Source organism: Microcaecilia unicolor, chromosome 9, assembly GCF_901765095.1.
Source record: "Microcaecilia unicolor chromosome 9, aMicUni1.1, whole genome shotgun sequence".
In the NCBI taxonomy this organism is placed as follows: domain Eukaryota; kingdom Metazoa; phylum Chordata; class Amphibia; order Gymnophiona; family Siphonopidae; genus Microcaecilia; species Microcaecilia unicolor.
In genome coordinates, this window is record NC_044039.1 from 211,557,362 (window position 1) to 211,576,349 (window position 18,988).

Sequence of the window (18,988 nt, forward strand, 5' to 3'; positions counted from 1 at the left end):
CGTCTGTATCATATCACCCCTGTTTCTTCTTTCTTCCAGAGTATACATGTTCAGGTCATCAAGTCTCTCCTCATACGTCTTGTAACGCAAATCCCTTACCATTCTCATTATTGTTTTTATTCTCATTATTGTTTTTATTGTACACTGCCTAGATCTACCCGTTAGTTTAATAAATAAATAAAATAGTGTGTTGGAAGTTTCCTGTCTTTTTTTTGTAGAAATATACCTTTAAACACAGACTTCCTCCAGGTCAGGAGAGAGTTGAACAATAAGTTTAATGTTATCTCTAGACCCTCATTCCTCAGACTTGACACTCCACCTTTACCTTTTTATGTCAATGTTTTTTTTTATTAAAGAATATATCAATATAGAACAATGCAACATAATAATATGAACTTAAAGAAAAGCTCACAAATCTGACAGTTTTTATAACCTATGAATCTTATTTCCCATTTGATAGATCATCCTGCTTATAATCGAACGAGAAAAACGCCCAAGTTCCGACCTAAATCGGGAGATGGACGTTTATCTCACAAAAATGAATAACGCGGTATAATCGAAAGCCGAACTTGGACGTTTTCAACTGCACTCCATCGCGGAAGAGTACAAAGTTGGCGGGGGCGTGTTGGAGGCGTGGTGAAAGCGGGACTGGGGCATGGTTATCACCCGAACAGAGAATGGGCGCCTTTCGCCAATAATGGAAAAAAAGTATGCGTTTGTAGCTAGAATTTAGGGCACTTTTCCTGGACCCTGTTTTTTCACGAAAAAGGCCCCAAAAAGTGCCCTAAATGACCAGATTACCCCCAGAGGGAATCGGGGATGACCTCCCCTGACTCCCCCAGTGGTCACTAACCCCCTCCCACCACAAAAAAATGATGTTTCACAACTTTTTATTTTCACCATCAAATGTCATACCCACCTCCCTGGCAGCAGTATGCAGGTCCCTGGAGCAGTTGTTAGGGGGTGCAGTGGACTTCAGGCAGGTGGACCCAGGCCCATCCCCCCCCCCACCTGTTATAATTGTGCTGCTTAATGCTTATTAGTCGTCCAACCCCCCAAACCCACTGTACCCACATGTAGGTGCCCCCCTTCACCCCTTAGGGCTATAGTAATGGTGTGGGTTTTGAGGGGGATTTGGGGGGGCTCAACACACAAGGGAAGGGTGCTATGCACCTGGGAGCTCTTTTACCTTTTTTTTTTGTTTTTGTAAAAGTGCCCCCTAGGGTGCCCGGTTGGTGTCCTGGCATGTGAGGGGGACCAGTGCACTACGAATCCTGGCCCCTCCCACGAACAAATGCCTTGGATTTATTCGTTTTTGAGCTTGGCGCTTTCATTTTCCATTATCGCTGAAAAACAAAAATGCCCAGCTCACAAATTGTCGAATAAAACATGGACGTCTATTTTTTTCGAAAATACGGTTCGGTCCGCCCCTTCACGGACCCGTTCTCGGAGATAAACGCCCATGGAGATAAGACGTTTTCATTCGATTATGCCCCTCTATATATAATAGATAAATACTCTGTAATATCTCATCAGAGATAATGTACCAAATTGTGATTAATCTAATAAAAACGTTTCAAATTGTGTGTAGTATATGTAAAGCTAACAACCCTTCCCCTTTCCTGTACTTAACATTTATTTTTCTATCATCAAGGTCTCCACTGGTTCTTACAAGCGACATGTCTATGAAGTGCCTTCAGGAAAACCTTTGATGGACCAGGCTGTGATTGACAGGATTACATGGGCTTCCTGGACCAGGCAAGTACCATCTGAACTGAAGACCTGGGTGTTGAAGTAGGCTCATGAAACACATTGTAGAATGAAATTTTTTTTTAATTTCTGAACAGAATTAGAGATACCTGACTGGCTAGTAAAGTTAGAACAGGCCAGTCAAGCGTAAGATGCGTGTGGTACTGATCTGAAGATTCCTGTCTCCATGCCTTGGTACAGATAGGAGTGAGAGTGAGGGGCAATTATGAAGGCTTCTTTATTGATTGCTTTTGGGAGTAGAACTGGCTTTGAGAATGGTCTGCTCCTTCTTGCATAGCTGGGTCAAGGAAAGATACAGAGGAAGATTTCTATTTCAAAAGAGAAGGACGTCCATCTTTTGACATAAATCGGAAGATGGACGTCCTTCTCCCAGAGACATCCAAATTGGTATAATCGAAACCCGATTTTGGACGTCTCCAACTGCAGTCCATCGCAAAGACGTCCAAATTTCAAGGGGGCATGTCGGAGGCGTAGCGAAGGTGGGACTTGGGCATACCTAACCCTTGGACGTCTTTGACCCATAATCGAAAAGAACAAGGATGTCCCTGATGAACACATGGACGTTTTCACCTGGACATGGTTTTTTTTACGAGTAAGGCACAAAAAGGTGCCCAAATGATCAGATGACCACCGGAGAGAATCGGGGATGACCCGCCGTTACTCCCCCATAACCCCCACCCACCCTCAAAAAACATCTTTAAAAATATGTCGTGCCAGACTCTATGTCAGCCTCAGATGTCATACACAGGTCTGTGACAGCGCATGCAGGTCCCGGGAGCAGTTTTAGTGGGTACTGCAGTGCACTTCAGACAGGCAGACCCAGGCCCATACCCCCCGTACCTGTTACATTTGTGGAGGAAACAGCGAGCTCTCCAAAACCCACCACAAACTCACTGTACCCATATATAGGTGCCCCCCCCCCTTCACCCGTAAGGGCTATGGTAGTGGTGTACAGTTGTGGGTAGTGGGTTTTGGGGGGCTCAGCACACAAGGTAAGAGAGCTGTGTTCCTGGGAGCATTTTATGAAGTCCACTGCAGTGCCCCCTAGGGTGCCGGGTTGGTGTCCTGGATTTGGACGTTTTGCAAAGATGTCCAAATTGCAACTTGGACGTTTCTTTGGAAAATGCCCCTCTAAATGATATAGAAATAATAATGATGATGATGATATAGGTTAAGGAATTGTTTTAGAGCATTCTGCTTGTTGGAAGTGAGAATAGCCTGAATATTCCTACTTGTATGGGGGAGAGACAGAATTGAGTTTAGAAGGACCTGAAAACACTGAGCAGGTGATGATTAGGTCTTTTCTAGTCAGTGTATATTTCTTTTCCACTTTGGGGGAGGAGGCTTCCCAGGGCCAGTGTATTAAGCTGCACTGTCCTTTAGCACGCCTGTTTACTTTCCAGAAGTAAATATACTTCCGATATAGTAAGATTTTTTGCATAGAAAAATCTGCAATAAAACCACTAGCAAAAGGGTAGTGCATTGAACATGCAAAATGCAAGAAAAAAAAAATCCAAATTTGAAATTGCTCTCACTGAAAATAAACATTTAAAAAACTACAGATTGAGGTGTCAATTAAATTCATAAACAAACAACATTTTTTCAGAAATAAATATTACATTTTAAAAGTGTGCTCAGAACTTTAGTGCCACCCAGTCTGGGGAACACCCACCAGTCCCTTCATTGCACACAAAGTGGAATGAAAAAAAGTCCGTGGCATGACTTTTTACTTCCCTAGTAGTGTTGAATCTTTACTCTAGCTCAAGAGCAAAGGGTCATCTGAAATGAACCACTTCATCTCAGATGACCCTTTATGATTATATCATTCTGATGGTCCAGTGGACTCTGAATACTTCCCCCTCAACCACCCCTCACCAAGACCTCTCATGCCCCCTGACAAAGAACTCCCTGCTGGCTCAGTGAAGACATCTTCCACCACCACCACCACCACCACAAACATAGAGCTCCTTGATGGCCCAGTGGGTCCTAGAGAGAGGCCATTCAAAATGAACTTTGGTCACAATGGTATAGAAATGCTGATGATAATGATGATGAAATTGCAGATCAGAGATGACCATTTGCTGTGCATGCCGGTTTCAGATCAGATTAAGAAGGAGTAGCCTATCTACTTGTTCTGTGCTTTTCTAGTAAGGATTTACCTAGCAGCATCTTCATTTCGGGATCCATTTATAAGTGTCCCATGACCCACATTTGTGAGGATCCATTCAGTCCCTTTGCAACCTGAAGCTTTGCTGGAGAAATGTAGTAGCCCACGAAAAAATGTTTGTCTCTTTTTTTCAGCGTATTGGGGGACGAAGTCATTGGAATTTGGTCCAGGCATACCGAGAAGGCCGATGTGAACTGTGCCTGCGTTTCTCACTCAGGAATCAGTCTTGTAACTGGAGATGACTTTGGCATGGTCAAGTTGTTTGACTTCCCATGTCCTGAAAAATTTGTAAGAATCACTTTACTTGGCTTTATTTATTTATTGGATTTATTAACCGCCTTTATGAAGAAATGTACTCAGTGCAGTCGGTGTACAGCAGGTATAGCTTCATATTAGAACTTATATTGTATTACTAGCATAGCCATAGTAAAATAACCAAATGTCAGCATAAAACACACATGAGATATACTTGGAGATAGGCAAATTAAATCCTAGTAACAGCAATAAGATATGATAGTATGTCAGAAATATGCACATTGAAACAGCACAGTAGAACATTAACAAAAATATTATGTCATCAGAATAGAAATGATACCCCATAATATCATGGTAGAACATTCATATAACGTAGTTATGATACTCACAGTGTCAGCGCAAAACAAAGAAACATCTTCATAGGTAGCAGAAGGGACAGACACAGTTGAGACATATATGGGTGATACATAGTGTAACCAGGTCACCCTTCCAGGTGGGAGCCGGGGTCAACCCTGCTTAGCTTTCACTGGCTTCCGTCCGCTTTCCTAGCCAGCCACCGCACTTTTGCTCTCTCTCTCTCTCCACCTTGCCAGCTGCGGAGAAACTCAGTCCCACTCCGACAGTAAGAGATGGGAATAACTAGTGAGGTAATTAAATTCGCCGATGACACAAAATTATTCAGGGTCGTCAAGTCGCAGGAGGAATGTGAACGATTACAGGAGGACCTTGCGAGACTGGGAGAATGGGCGTGCAAGTGGCAGATGAAGTTCAATGTTGACAAGTGCAAAGTGATGCATGTGGGTAAGAGGAACCCGAATTATAGCTACGTCTTGCAAGGTTCCGCGTTAGGAGTTACGGATCAAGAAAGGGATCTGGGTGTCGTCGTCGATGATACGCTGAAACCTTCTGCTCAGTGTGCTGCTGCGGCTAGGAAAGCGAATAGAATGTTGGGTGTTATTAGGAAGGGTATGGAGTCCAGGTGTGCGGATGTTATAATGCCGTTGTATCGCTCCATGGTGCGACCGCACCTGGAGTATTGTGTTCAGTACTGGTCTCCGTATCTCAAAAAAGATATAGTAGAATTGGAAAAGGTACAGCGAAGGGCGACGAAAATGATAGTGGGGATGGGACGACTTTCCTATGAAGAGAGGCTGAGAAGGCTAGGGCTTTTCAGCTTGGAGAAGAGACGGCTGAGGGGAGATATGATAGAAGTGTATAAAATAATGAGTGGAATGGATCGGGTGGATGTGAAGCGACTGTTCACGCTATCCAAAAATACTAGGACTAGAGGGCATGAGTTGAAGCTACAGTGTGGTAAATTTAAAACGAATCGGAGAAAATTTTTCTTCACCCAACGTGTAATTAGACTCTGGAATTCATTGCCGGAGAACGTGGTACGGGCGGTTAGCTTGACGGAGTTTAAAAAGGGGTTGGATAGATTCCTAAAGGACAAGTCCATAGACCGCTATTAAATGGACTGAAAAAATTCCTCATTTTTAGGTATAACTTGTCTGGAATGTTTTTACGTTTGGGGAGCGTGCCAGGTGCCCTTGACCTGGATTGGCCACTGTCGGTGACAGGATGCTGGGCTAGATGGACCTTTGGTCTTTCCCAGTATGGCACTACTTATGTACTTATGTACTAATCCAAGTTCTTTATTGTTACAGATGTCAGCCTTATTGAAACACCTCCAACTATCAGCAAACTTCAATTCATTTCCAATTACAGGCTTTTGTTTTAAATCCTCCCCAAACCTCCAGCCTCACTATCTTCACAGCAGATAGTTTTGGAGATTTAGCTGGAACCACCTCCCCTCTCACCTCCTACAGTTTAAGTTCCAAAATGCACATGCCTTTCTGTCTTAAATCCCTTCCCACCTTCCACAGCACTACCTCTTGGGAACAGACAATATGGTAGCAAGTTGTGCTTTCCAGTTGCTTCCCCACTGCTTTGCTCCCAGCTTCCCCCAACTCCACAACCGGGGCAATGCTGAGGCCACAAAAGCTCTCACCCTGTCTGCACGGGTTAGAGCCAAACCACCCGCCTCCATACATTCCTCCTTACCTTCTCCTTCTGCCTCTTCTTTCTTCCACTCCATCTCCTCCTCCTCCCCAAGCTCCACCAGCTGTTCCCCATCTCCAGGATCAGACCTCATCTCCCAATCAGTCATTCCACCCTCCCCCTCCTGGGAGTTCAGCTGACCCTGCACTGGCTTCTGGGGAGTGTAGTTTTTCTCCTGTGTTACAGCTTTCCCTGGCAGTTTGATCCCTAGAAGGCGCACTGCTCTCCTAGCTGGGCTGAATGACCGGGGATGATGCCGGCTGAAAGAACCACTATCCCCTTTCCCTCGCACCCGCCCTCTGGAGTGCTCACAATAGACATTAGGATAAATAAGTGGGTAACTAGGTTGAAGGGAAATTAAATGTACAGTGGAATAAGGTTTGTGGAATCCATCCAGCAAGCTGTTCCAGATTTGGAGTGAGTGGATAATTAGTCATCACAACTGTTAGAAGCTTGAGAGGAGCCAGGTTTTTGCTTGCTTCCTGAAGTGGAGGTAATCTTGTTAGGTGTAGCCCTTCTGTGAGTGAGCTTCAGAGTGTGGGGGCTACTGATCACAAGGCTCACTGGCAGGTGTCACATTGCATCATTTCCTTTGATAAAGGTACGTTTAGAAATGCTGCTTGAGAGTAATTATTATCAAAAGTGCAGTGTTTCAAGTTATTTATATCATATGATGATGTGTTTTGTCAAATGTGATCATGTATGTTGTATTATGTACCACAATGAATGATCTCCAATCCATTTCCACAGCTCACAAGATTTTATAAATGTTAAAAATGAAAAAGAAAATTAAATACTGGCCACATGTAATACTTAATTGGCCTACTTCCAACAATCCCAAGTAGAGCATGTTCCATTTAAGAAGTGTGCCCCGTAGATAATTCAAATTCTTGACATGGAATATCTCTAAATACAGAGATAAGCAACTTTTCAAACTAAATTCTTTTTTCCTCCCAGGTATGTTGCCATCAATAGGATGTCCAGACGCCCTGCTGCATTCATTCATTCATTTGTTCGTTTATTTATTTATGATATTTATATCTCACATTATCTCAAATAGGATTCAAGTTCAATATGGCTCACAATATAACTAAAGTAGAACTGACAAGGCATTCTGATTACATAGAACAAAGTGTGTGTGTGTGTGTATATATATATATATATATATATACGTACAAAATTATAGCATGAAATGATAGATATAGGGCCCCTTTAACAACGTGGCGGTACCTGTACCTCCACTTTACATAAGTACATAAGCATCGCCATGCTGGGACAGACCAAGAGGCCATCGAGCCCAGCACCCTGTCACCTACAGCGGCCAAAAGAACAAGCAATTTGTCCCGCCCATCCTAGAAATACTGTATTATTCCCTCGTCCATTCAATAACATTCTATGGCTTTTTCCTCCAGGAAGCCGTCCAACCCTTTTTTGAAGTCCACTAAGTTATCCCGCCTTAACCACCTTTTCCGGCAGCGAATTCCAGAGTTTAACTACATGTTGAGTGAAGAAAATTTCCTCCGATTCGTTTTAAATTTACCACACTGCAGCTTCATCGCATGCCCCCTTGCCCTTGTATTTTTGGAAAGCGTAAACAGACGCTCCACATCAACTCGTTCCATTCCTTGGAAAGCGTAAACAGACTCTCCACATCAACTCATTCCATTCCACTCATTATCTTATAGACCTCTATCATATCTCTCCTCAGCCACCTTTTCACCAAGCTGAAGAGCCCCAGCCTCTTCAGCCTATCCTGATAGGGAAGTCGTCCCATCCCCTGTATCATCTTTGTCGCCCTTCTCTGCACCTTTTCCAATTCCACTATGCCTTTTTTGAGATGCGGTGACCAGAATTGAACACAATATTCGAGGTGCTGATATAGGAAAAGGTGGAAGCATATGCGGTTTTGTACTTGAGACCAGAACACGCAGGGTAATGGAGGTTCTCCGAGGACAAGCAGGCTGCTTGTTCTCACGACTGGGTTGACGTCCACGGCAGCCCCCTCCAACCGGAACAAAAACTTCGCAGGCGGTCCCGCACGCAGGGCAGCCCACCGCGCATGCGCGGCCGTCTTCCCGCCCGTGCGCGACCGTTCCCGCTCAGTTTTTTTCGTTTCCATGCTGGAGAGAGACGTGTTATCGTCTCTCTCTCTGTCAGCCCCGGAAACCGGATCGCGGCTTAGCCGCGAGTTTTTCTCTTTTTGTACTCGTTCGCGCTTCTTTCCTTTCTTCTGTTTAAAAAAAAAAAAAGAAGTTTGTCACCTCGTCGTCTTTAGCCGCGGGGGCGCCTCGTTGCGGCCTTGTGGCCGCGCGGTCGTTTTCTTTTTTCGGGTGTGCTTTTCACTGCCACCATCGACGACTTTGACTTCGCCAACGTGATTTTTCTTTCGATGTCCTCGAAGGTCCCGAGCGGATTCAACAAGTGTCGTCGGTGCGGCCGGCAGATCTCGCAAACTGATACCCACGCTTGGTGCCTCCAGTGCCTTGGGCCGGAGCATAATACCAAGACGTGCACCTTGTGTCTCGGCTTGCGGAAGCGGACACAGGTGGCGAGGCAAGTTCTTCGGGACTGTCTTTTTGGAACTTGCGCCGGCCCCTCGACTTCGATGGCATCGGTGTCAACAGCTGGATCTTCGGTACCGGTACCAATGTCGACGAAATCGGCACCGACGATGGCACCGACCCCAGGAGTTCAGGTACCGTTGGCCCGCCGGCCTGCTGGCGACGGCGGGGGTGAGCGGCCGCACGGGCAATCGGCCCCGGCCACTCCCTCTACCCAGGGCCATCGGGACCGAACCCTGTCAGACCCGATCCCTCGAGGCCGGGGGGTTCTACCTCCTCGTCATCTCTACCGCCGAGCGCCGATAACGGGCACCGAAAGAAAACCAAAAAGCACCGGGACTACCAGCTCCGGCGCCTTGAGAGAGGTTTCGACGCCGAGGAAGCGGCAGTGCCGAGAGGAGCGTTCCCCCTTGGTTGAAGAGGTGTCACTGTGTCAGTCCGTGGGTGCTTTGGTACCGTCTCCTGGACCCGAGCAGCTTCCGGCACCGATACCCACACCGGCCCCCCTGCCTTTCCCGACAGCGGACCTTGACGAGTGCCTCCGAGCCATCCTTCCGGGGATTCTGGAAGGGCTGATGCGCCAGGCTCTGCCGGCACCGGGGGTGCTTGCACCCCCGGCACCGTTGATGGAGGCGCCGGTGTGCTCTAGCCCGATGCCGCGGCCCCCGACGACGACGCTTGTGGTGCCGGTGTCGACCGCCACACAGGTGTAGTCCCCGTCGATGGAGGGAGCTTCATCCCCGCCGGCGCGGGAGTCCACCGCTCGACGCCATCACCGGGGACTTGGTTCCTCGCAGTCGAGACGGGCCCGGTTGAGGTCTGAGCTGCAAGAGCTCATGTCCGACACTGAGGAAGAGGCCTCGTGGGGGGAGGAGGAGGACCCCAGATATTTCTCCTCAGAGGAGTCTGTGGGCCTTCCCTCCGACCCCACTCCTTCACCGGAGAGGAAGCTCTCGCCCCCTGAGAGCCTCTCCTTTGCCTCCTTCATCAGGGATGTGTCTATATGCATTCCCTTTCCCGTGGTCTCTATGGATGAGCCGAGGGCTGAGATGCTCGAGGTCCTCGACTATCCATCACCACCTAGAGAGTCTTCCACGGTGCCGTTGCACAATGTCCTCAAAGAGACACTGCTTCGGAACTGGCTGAAGCCTGTTTTACTTGAACCCCTCTCCACGCCCCCGGGAAGACCCTTTTCCACGGAGGTGTGCAGAGGGTTTGTGCCTCCACAATCTGTTTGCGGCGTTGTGGAGGCATCAGAAGGCTCTGTTCCAATCTAATTCCCATGACCACAGCTTTCTGTCTATCTGGATTTAAATGATTCCTTGGCCATTTGTGTTCCCACACATATTCTATTAGAATGTAACAGTATTTTGTACACAGAATGAGTGTCAGGTGTGTTTTTAGATTAATTTGTAGAATAATTGGAAAAGGAAGATTAGATAGAAATTAAGACAAACATTGTTTTAGGAAGATAAGTACATTTTATTTCTTACCCAAAGACAAGTCTTCAAGTTGGTACAAATTACAGATTCTGGATGTAACCGGACAGAGCTTCGCTGCTTCCAAGGCGTCGGGGAAGGACTCCGAAACTAATCCAAAATCTCCCTTCTTTTATACCCACAGCTCTTAATAGAAGTCTATGGCAGGACCTATTTTTTTATAATATTTCACAATTTCTGAGATCATACTTTCGCATCCGGCCAGGTGCTTCCGTTCTTGTAAACAACTTGTTCCTTAATACCAAAAATATCTGTTCTAGCTATTACAAATTATTGTGCAACTTCCTCTTTTGTCAACATGTTTTCTCCTCTGCCAGAACATCTTATTTTTAGCATATCAGTTTCACTTCCCCTTTTTCTATTATCTTATGATCTAAGTTTCATCTTATAGAAAGACAAACTCCATTTTAATAAGTGCTACATTCAATTAGTACCTGATTTTATTAAGACTCATCTATAAGGCCATTAGTAGGTTATCAGGCCTAGTTAGTGCTTTTCAGCTGTACAAAGCTATGTAGCTTGGCGCACCACTATTCCAGTGGATAGATCTTAAACTAGAACGCATATTAACTTGCAGGAAAAGCAAGTCCTTGCTCAGCCAGTCATAGATTTTTAAACCTAGCTGGTATTTTTACAGCCTGAGTCCTAAAATCTGGCCTTCCACCCTTCCGGTGGGCATCCAGTGAGGGCCTCTTGCTGTAGTATAATTATACAAGCCATTATCTAACCCCACCATCCCCAAGAAAGCGGAGTCCCAATACAGGATCCACTCTGACCCAGAGTTGATGTGGCCTCAATTGCCTCATGACTTGGCGGTCGTGGACTCTGCTCTCAAGAGAGCACGGAGTTCGAGGGATACCGCCTCGGCGCCCCTGGGGCGGGAGTCTCGCACTCTTGACTCGTTTGGGAGGAAGGCCTACCAATCTTCCATGCTCGTGACCCGCATTCAGTCATACCAGCTCTACACGAGCATTCACATGCAGAACAATGTGAGGCACCTGGCGGACCTGGTTGACAAGCTCCCTCCGGAGCAGTCCAGGCCCTTTCAGGAGGTGGTCAGGCAGCTGAAGACGTGCAGAAAGTTCCTGTCCAGGGGTATCTATGACACCTATGATGTGGCATCTCGAGCTGCGGCCCAAGGTATAGTGATGCGCAGACTCTCATGGCTGCGTGCCTCTGAGCTGGACAACCGCACCCAGCAACGGCTGGCGGATGTCCCTTGCCAGGGGGATAATATTTTCGGTGAAAAGGTCGAGCAGTTGGTGGACCAACTACACCAGCGGGAAACCGCCCTCGACAAGCTCTCCCACCGAGCGCCTTCAGCATCCACCTCAGCAGGTGGACGTTTTTCCCGGGCCCGGCAGGCTGCACCCTACGCCTATAACAAGCGTAGGTACACCCAGCCGGCCCGAAGGCCTCAGGCACAGGGACAGTCCCAGCGCGCTCGTTCCCGTCAACAGCGTGCGCCTAAGCAGCCCCCTGCGCCTCCACAGCAAAAGCCGGGGACGGGCTTTTGACTGGATCCATGGGAACATAGCCGCCATCAAAGTGTCCGTACCGGACGACCTGCCGGTCGGAGGGAGGTTGGAAGTTTTTCACCAAAGGTGGCCTCTGATAACCTCCGACCAGTGGGTTCTTCAAATAGTGCAGTGCGGATACACCCTGAATTTGGCCTCCACTCCACCAAATTGCCCGCCGGGAGCCCAATCCTTCAGCTCCCATCACAAGCAGGTACTTGCAGAGGAACTCTCCGCCCTTCTCAGCGCCAGTGCGGTCGAGCCCATACCACCTGGGCAGGAAGGGCAGGGATTCTATTCCAGGTACTTCCTTGTGGAAAAGAAAACAGGGGGGATGCGTTCCATCCTAGACCTGAGAGACCCGAACAAATACCTGGTCGAAGAAAAGTTCAGGATGCTTTCCCTGGGCACCCTTCTACCAATGATTCAGAAAGACGATTGGCTATGTTCCCTGGATTTAAAGGACGCTTACACTCACATCCCGATACTGCCAGCCCACAGGCAGTATCTCAGATTCCGCCTGGGGACACGGCACTTTCAGTATTGTGTGCTGCCCTTTGGGCTCGCCTCTGCCCCACGGGTGTTCATGAAGTGCCTCGTGGTGGTCGCGGCGTATCTACGCAAGCTGGGAGTGCACATGTTCCCGTATCTCGACGATTGGCTGGTCAAGTACACCTCAGAGGCAGGGGCTCTCCGGGCCATGTAGTGCACTATTCACCTCCTGGAGCTGCTGGGGTTTGTGATAAATTACCCAAAGTCCCATCTCCAGCCAGTCCAATCTCTGGAATTCATAGGAGCTCTGCTGAATTCACAGACTGCTCAGGCCTTTCTCCCCGAAGCGAGGGCCCACAACCTCCTGTCTCTCGCTTCCCAGACCAGAGCGTCTCAGCAGGTCACAGCTCGGCAGATGTTGAGACTCTTGGGTCATATGGCCTCTACAGTTCATGTGACTCCCATGGCTCGTCTTCACATGAGATCTGCTCAATGGACCCTAGCTTCCCAGTGGTGCCAAGCCACCGGGAATCTAGAAGATGTCATCCGCTTGTCCCTCAGCTGCCGCAATTCGCTGCACTGGTGGACACTTCGGACCAATTTGACCCTGGGACGTCCATTCCAAATTCCGCAGCCCACGAAGGTGCTGACAACGGATGCATCTCACCTGGGGTGGGGAGCTCATGTCGATGGGCTTCACACCCAGGGACTATGGTCCCTCCAGGAACAGGATCTTCAGATCAACCTCCTGGAGCTCCGAGCGATCTGGAACGCACTGAAGGCCTTCAGAGATCAGCTGTCCTACCAAATTATCCAAATTCGGACAGACAATCAGGTTGCAATGTATTACATCAACAAGCAGGGGGGCACCGGATCTCGCCCCCTGTGTCAGGAAGCCGTCGGGATGTGGCGTTGGGCCTGCCAGTTCGGCATGCTTCTCCAAGCCACATACCTGGCAGGCGTAAACAACAGTCTGGCCGACAGACTGAGCAGAGTCATGCAACCACACGAGTGGTCGCTCCATTCCAGTGGTACGCAAGATCTTCCGAGAGTGGGGCACTCCCTCGGTGGATCTTTTCGCCTCTCAGACCAACCACAAGCTGCCTCTGTTCTGTTCCAGACTACAGGCACACGGCAGACTGGCGTCGGATGCCTTTCTCCTCCATTGGGGGACCAGCCTCCTGTATGCTTATCCTCCCATACCTTTGGTGGGGAAGACCTTACTGAAGCTCAAGCAAGACCACGGCACCATGATTCTGATAGCGCCTTCTTGGCCCCGTCAGATCTTGTTCTCTCTACTTCTGGAGTTGTCCTCCGAAGAACCGTGGAGATTGGAGTGTTTTCCGACTCTCATTTCGCAGAACGACGGCGCGCTTCTGCACCCCAACCTTCAGTCTCTGGCTCTCACGGCCTGGATGTTGAGGGCATAGATTTTGCTTCGTTGGGTTTGTCTGAGGGTGTCTCCCGGGTCTTGCTTACCTCTAGAAAGGATTCCACTAAAAAGAGTTACTTTTTCAAGTGGAGGAGGTTTGTCGTCTGGTGTGAGAGCAAGGCCCTAGAACCTCGTTCTTGCCCTGCACAGAACCTGCTTGAATACCTTCTGCACTTATCAGAGTCTGGTCTCAAGACCAACTCAGTAAGGAATCACCTTAGTGCGATTAGTGCTTACCATCGTCGTGTAGAGGGTAAAGCCATCTCTGGAGAGCCTTTAGTAGTTCGATTCATGAGAGGCTTGCTTTTGTCAAGGCCCCCTGTCAAGCCTCCTGCAGTGTCATGGGATCTCAACGTTGTCCTCACCCAGCTGATGAAACCTCCTTTTGAGCCACTGAATTCATGCCATCTGAATTACTTGACCTGGAAGGTCATTTTCTTGGTGGCAGTTACTTCAGCTCGTAGAGTCAGTGAGCTGCAGGCCCTGGTAGCTCATGCTCCATATACCAAATTTCATCATAACAGAGTAGTCCTCCGCACTCACCCTAAGTTTCTGCCAAAGGTGGTGTCGGAGTTCCATCTTAACCAGTCAGTTGTCTTGCCAACATTCTTTCCCAGACCACATACCCGCCCTGCTGAACGTCAGTTGCACACATTGGACTGCAAGCGAGCGTTGGCCTTCTATCTGGAGCGGACACAGCCCCACAGACAGTCCGCCCAATTGTTTGTTTCTTTCGACCCCAATAGGAAAGGGTCGCTGTCGGGAAATGCACCATCTCCAATTGGCTAGCAGATTGCATTTCCTTCACTTACGCCCAGGCTGGACTGGCTCTTGAGGGTCATGTCACGGCTCATAGTGTTAGAGCCATGGCAGTGGCCCACTTGAAGTCAGCCACTATTGAAGAGATTTGCAAGGCTGCGACGTGGTCATCTGTCCACTCATTCACATCACATTACTGCCTCCAGCAGGATACCGGACGCGACAGTCGGTTCGGGCAGTCGGTGTTGCAGAATCTGTTTGGGGTTTGAATCCAACTCCACCCTCCAGGACCCGATTTGTTCTGTTCAGGCTGCACTCTCAGTTAGTTGTTCTTCGTAGGTCAATTTCTGTTATGCCCTCGCCGTTGCGAGGTTCAATTGACCTGGGTTCTTGTTTTGAGTGATCCTGAGAGCTAGGGATACCCCAGTCATGAGAACAAGCAGCCTGCTTGTCCTCAGAGAAAGCGAATGATACATACCTGTAGCAGGTGTTCTCCGAGGACAGCAGGATGATTGTTCTCACCTACCCTCCCTCCTCCCCTTTGGAGTTGCGTTTTTACTCATTCCTTTGCTTGTCATTCAACTGAGCGGGAACGGTCGCGCACGGGCGGAAGACGGCCGCGCATGCGCGGTGGGCATGCCCTGCGTGCGGGACCGCCCGCGAAGTTTTTGTTCCGGTTGGAGGGGGCTGCCATGGACGTCAACCCAGTCGTGAGAACAATCAGCCTGCTGTCCTCGGAGAACACCTGCTACAGGTATGTATCATTCGCTTTTAAGTAGGAACGAGAAGATCTAAGCGAATTCCTTGCTGGTAAGTTGACAAGGGCATCCATATATGCTGGAGCTGCTCCGTAGAGGATCTTATGGACTAGGGCGCAAATTTTAAAAGTTATTCGCTCCTGCACAGGAAGCCAGTATAACTTCTCACGGAGTGGTCTGGAACTGGTGGGCTTTGATGCTCCAAAGATAAGTCGAGCTGCTGTGTTTTGGGCAGTTGTAGTTTTTTGAAAAGTAGGTCTCTGCACCCTGCGTATATGCCATTGATATGTCATCATTCATGATTCCAGCAAAACACATATCAAAAGTTCCCCTTCCCCCCCCCCCCCCCCCCCCCCCCAAGCAACCCAGCAAAGTTGGATGGTATAGCTATTAAATATCACCATACACCTGGGAGAAAATAGAAAGTCTTTCTCAGGGTCAGCTGTAATGCCCCAAAGTACCCCATCAAAAGATGAAAAAAGTTGATGTAATTATATGATAGATAATTGTGTATAATGTACTTTTACATAGACCTTTGCCTGTAGAAAATTTAATGTATCAGAGCAAGATCTTTCTCTTGTTTTTCCCTAGGCAAAACACAAAAGGTTTTTAGGTCATTCAGCTCATGTAACAAATATACGATTCACGAGCGGAGATCGATATGTGGTTAGTGCCGGAGGGGATGACTGCAGGTAGGCCTTTTCCACCGTACTGACAGCATTTTGTGTTCATTTATTTTTATAGCAATGATGTATTTGGAAAAATGAATGTAGTATATAAAAAAGGCCAGTGCTACAGAGGAAATGTCAGCTGAATCCTCTTCCCCCAAGATAAAAGCACAAGTGTTACCTTCTGAAAATATAACAGTTCTTGTAATTGTACTTTTTGTGCAGGAGTGTTAAAAACAAATGAAAAATATTTTGCTCTAACATTTGTGTAAAACAAACACTGGGCCTTGTTTACTGAGGCGTGTTAGCGATTTTAAGTCTCCTACAATTAGTGCACGCGCTAACCGTGTAGGCGCCTATAGGAATATTGTAGGCGTGTACACGGTTAACACGTGTACATGGTTAACGCACGTTAAAAATGCTAATGCGCCTATAACATAGCTTAGTAAACAGGGCCCATTGTTTTCTGCATTAAGATGTTTGTGTAATTTCTGTTATAGTTTTAGGGCTTTTTTTATTGAGATAATATTTTTGTAGAGGACCAAACACTGTATGAAAAGAGGTCAACAATTTAAATGGACCCAGGGATGTTCAAAAATCATTACCAGTTCATTGTCCATGTTTGACGGGATATTTCTTCCTTTGTATACCATAAGGGGAATCTACTCTTAGCGCTGATTCTTATTCTGTGATATGTGGGTTCTGTATAGCTGCGGAGCGTCTTCCTTCTGCAGTCTAGTGCTAAAATCTCATCCTTCCGCTGTTCCCACACAGTTTCTGAGGTCTTCCCACTTTAGGGCATCTGGTTGTAAATATACAAGAGGGACAGTATTAGTCTTTAAAGGACATCTTGTTTAGGAGTAGCCAAGTGGTTAGATCAGGAGGCTGAGAATTATTTTGTAGCCTCTTGTTTGGACAGAGATATCATATAAAATAGTGAATTCAAAAAATAAGTAAGGAGAAGCCTGGTTCAAATCCCACTGCTGTTTCCTGTGAGCTTGGGCAAGTCACTTAACCCTCTACTACTTCGAGTACAAACTTAGGGGCTTGCTAATGGAATTAACATGCACTAAACGCTGCATGTCCTATTTTATACCTATGGGCATGTGTATGCTAATGTCCGTTAGTGCGTGCTAGGCTTTAGCAAAAAGGGACCCTTAGATGGTAAGCCCTCACCTTAAACTATTACTGGAAATGCATGAGTCTAAATACATATGAATAAATGAACTAATTAACAATCTTTAATAGTAAGAAAAGGAACAGATTATGATAGAGATGGATGTTGACAGAACAAAAATTTATAATAAAAGAAAATTCCAGTTCTGGTGCAGTCCCACCTCAGTTTATGCAGTGGGATTTACAAAAGGAGTACCGTAAGAAGGCAATTTTCAATGGAATGTTTATCAGTCTGAAAACTGCTCCTCCCCCCCCCCCCCCCCCCATATTATTATCACCACTGATGTATGCAGCACTTTACAATCACATCTAATCAATATATCCTACTCTTTGGAGCTTACAATCTAGGCAGGACAGATGAGTGGAAGATATAGGTCAGTACAAGTAAGAAATGTTCAGGTAGAACAGAGAAACCATGATTAGGTAGCTCTAAACTTGATGAATTATAGTTTGTATTGAAATAGAAGCAGTTTAAATTGTGTGAAGCTGCATGCAATGTGGGTTTATTTTAGGGGTTTCCAGGGGTAGAGGGTATGGGTTAAGCATGCATCAGATACAAAAATATAACCAACAGGGAAGCACAACAGCATGAACTGCAGGAACTCAAGTTATATAAAGCACTGATGGTCCCATGATCCCTCCTCTGTCTACTCATGCACTTCCTGTTTCAAAGGCCATCCTTCTGTCCTGCCTAGATTGTAAACGCCAATGTTTGTAAAGTGCTGTATAAGCAATCTGCCTGACTCTTGTTTATGCCTGTGTCTTGTTTATGCCTGTGTCAAGTCATTTAAGCAGGTATTACCAAATCAAATCTCAGAACAACTACAGACTCTACAGAACACTGCTGCTCATTTAATCTGCTGTGCTAAACATTATTTTTCAGGTGTTTTGTGCTACATATTCAATAAGCATTTCACCTTTCAGGCTATTAAAGCCCACTGTAGAGCTTTGGGTTTTAAAAAGCAGATGTAGTAGCAGAGGCGGACTGAGAGTGGTCTGGACCCCCTGCCTTGCCGCTGCCCGACACCCCCCCCCCCCTACTGGCGCAGCCAACGCCCCCACTGCCCCGGTCCTACCTGAGGGGCCCTGGTGATCTACTGGTCTCTGCAGGGTGGGAGGGGGGGACCTTATTCTTTCCTGCCCATTGTGCTGCCTCTATTCCCCCACCTGCCAGCGCCGCTGAGTTTTCAAAATGGCGGCCAAGACTTCCCGCAGTAGTCTCGCGGGTCTCTCGAGACTTCCACAAGGAGTCTCAGCCACCAATTCTAAAGTACGGCAGTGCCAGGCAGGGGGAATAGCAGCAGCACAATGGACAGGAAAGGACATGTTCCTCCCTGCAGAGACCACTAGATCACCAGCGGCACGCCTTTAAAGGTAGGACCGGGGAGAGCTGCAGTGTGCTGTGGGCATCCGGGCATAGCCTCTGAGCCCCCTAGAGCCTCCAGGCCCTCGGGCACTGCCCGGTTGCCCAAATGGTCAGTCCACCCCTATGTAGTAGTTATTCTTCACAAATTCTTACAAGCATATAGCTTAACTATCAATTTCTCTTTACTTCAATGCAGTTTATTTGTCTGGAAATGCGTGCACATGCCTCACTGAATGAGGAACTTGGAAAACCAACCCCAAGAAGAATGAGTGAGGCTGGCTTGGAAGAGTCAGCGCTGCAATCAAATCGAGTCTGCAGTCACCCCGGGACGGAGGGAGCAGTCCCTTGTGAAAGAGTGCAGAGTCTGGAATCTGTCCAGGTGGAGAACTGCAGACATACTGAAACCACATTTTCCTTGCATATCGAAGGCTCATGTTCGGATTCCAGCCATTCTAAGCTGCTGATACAGGAGCTGAAGAAAGATCAGGTGCTGGTTATAACCTCCTG

The 18,988-nt window shown here is 47.5% G+C and overlaps 1 protein-coding gene across 1 annotated transcript in view; it reads left to right on the top strand.

The window, feature by feature from the left end:
* The window catches only part of EML5 (EMAP like 5), a 388,000-nt gene extending 369,286 nt beyond the window's left edge, over window positions 1-18,714 (top strand). Inside the window, exons 42-45 of the mRNA XM_030214976.1 lie at window positions 1,655-1,758; window positions 4,072-4,225; window positions 15,863-15,963; window positions 18,678-18,714. Of these exons, the coding sequence (XP_030070836.1) occupies window positions 1,655-1,758; window positions 4,072-4,225; window positions 15,863-15,963; window positions 18,678-18,714 (396 nt within the window). The remainder of the gene's footprint in view (window positions 1-1,654; window positions 1,759-4,071; window positions 4,226-15,862; window positions 15,964-18,677) is intronic.
* Window positions 18,715-18,988: the final 274 nt, after the last annotated feature.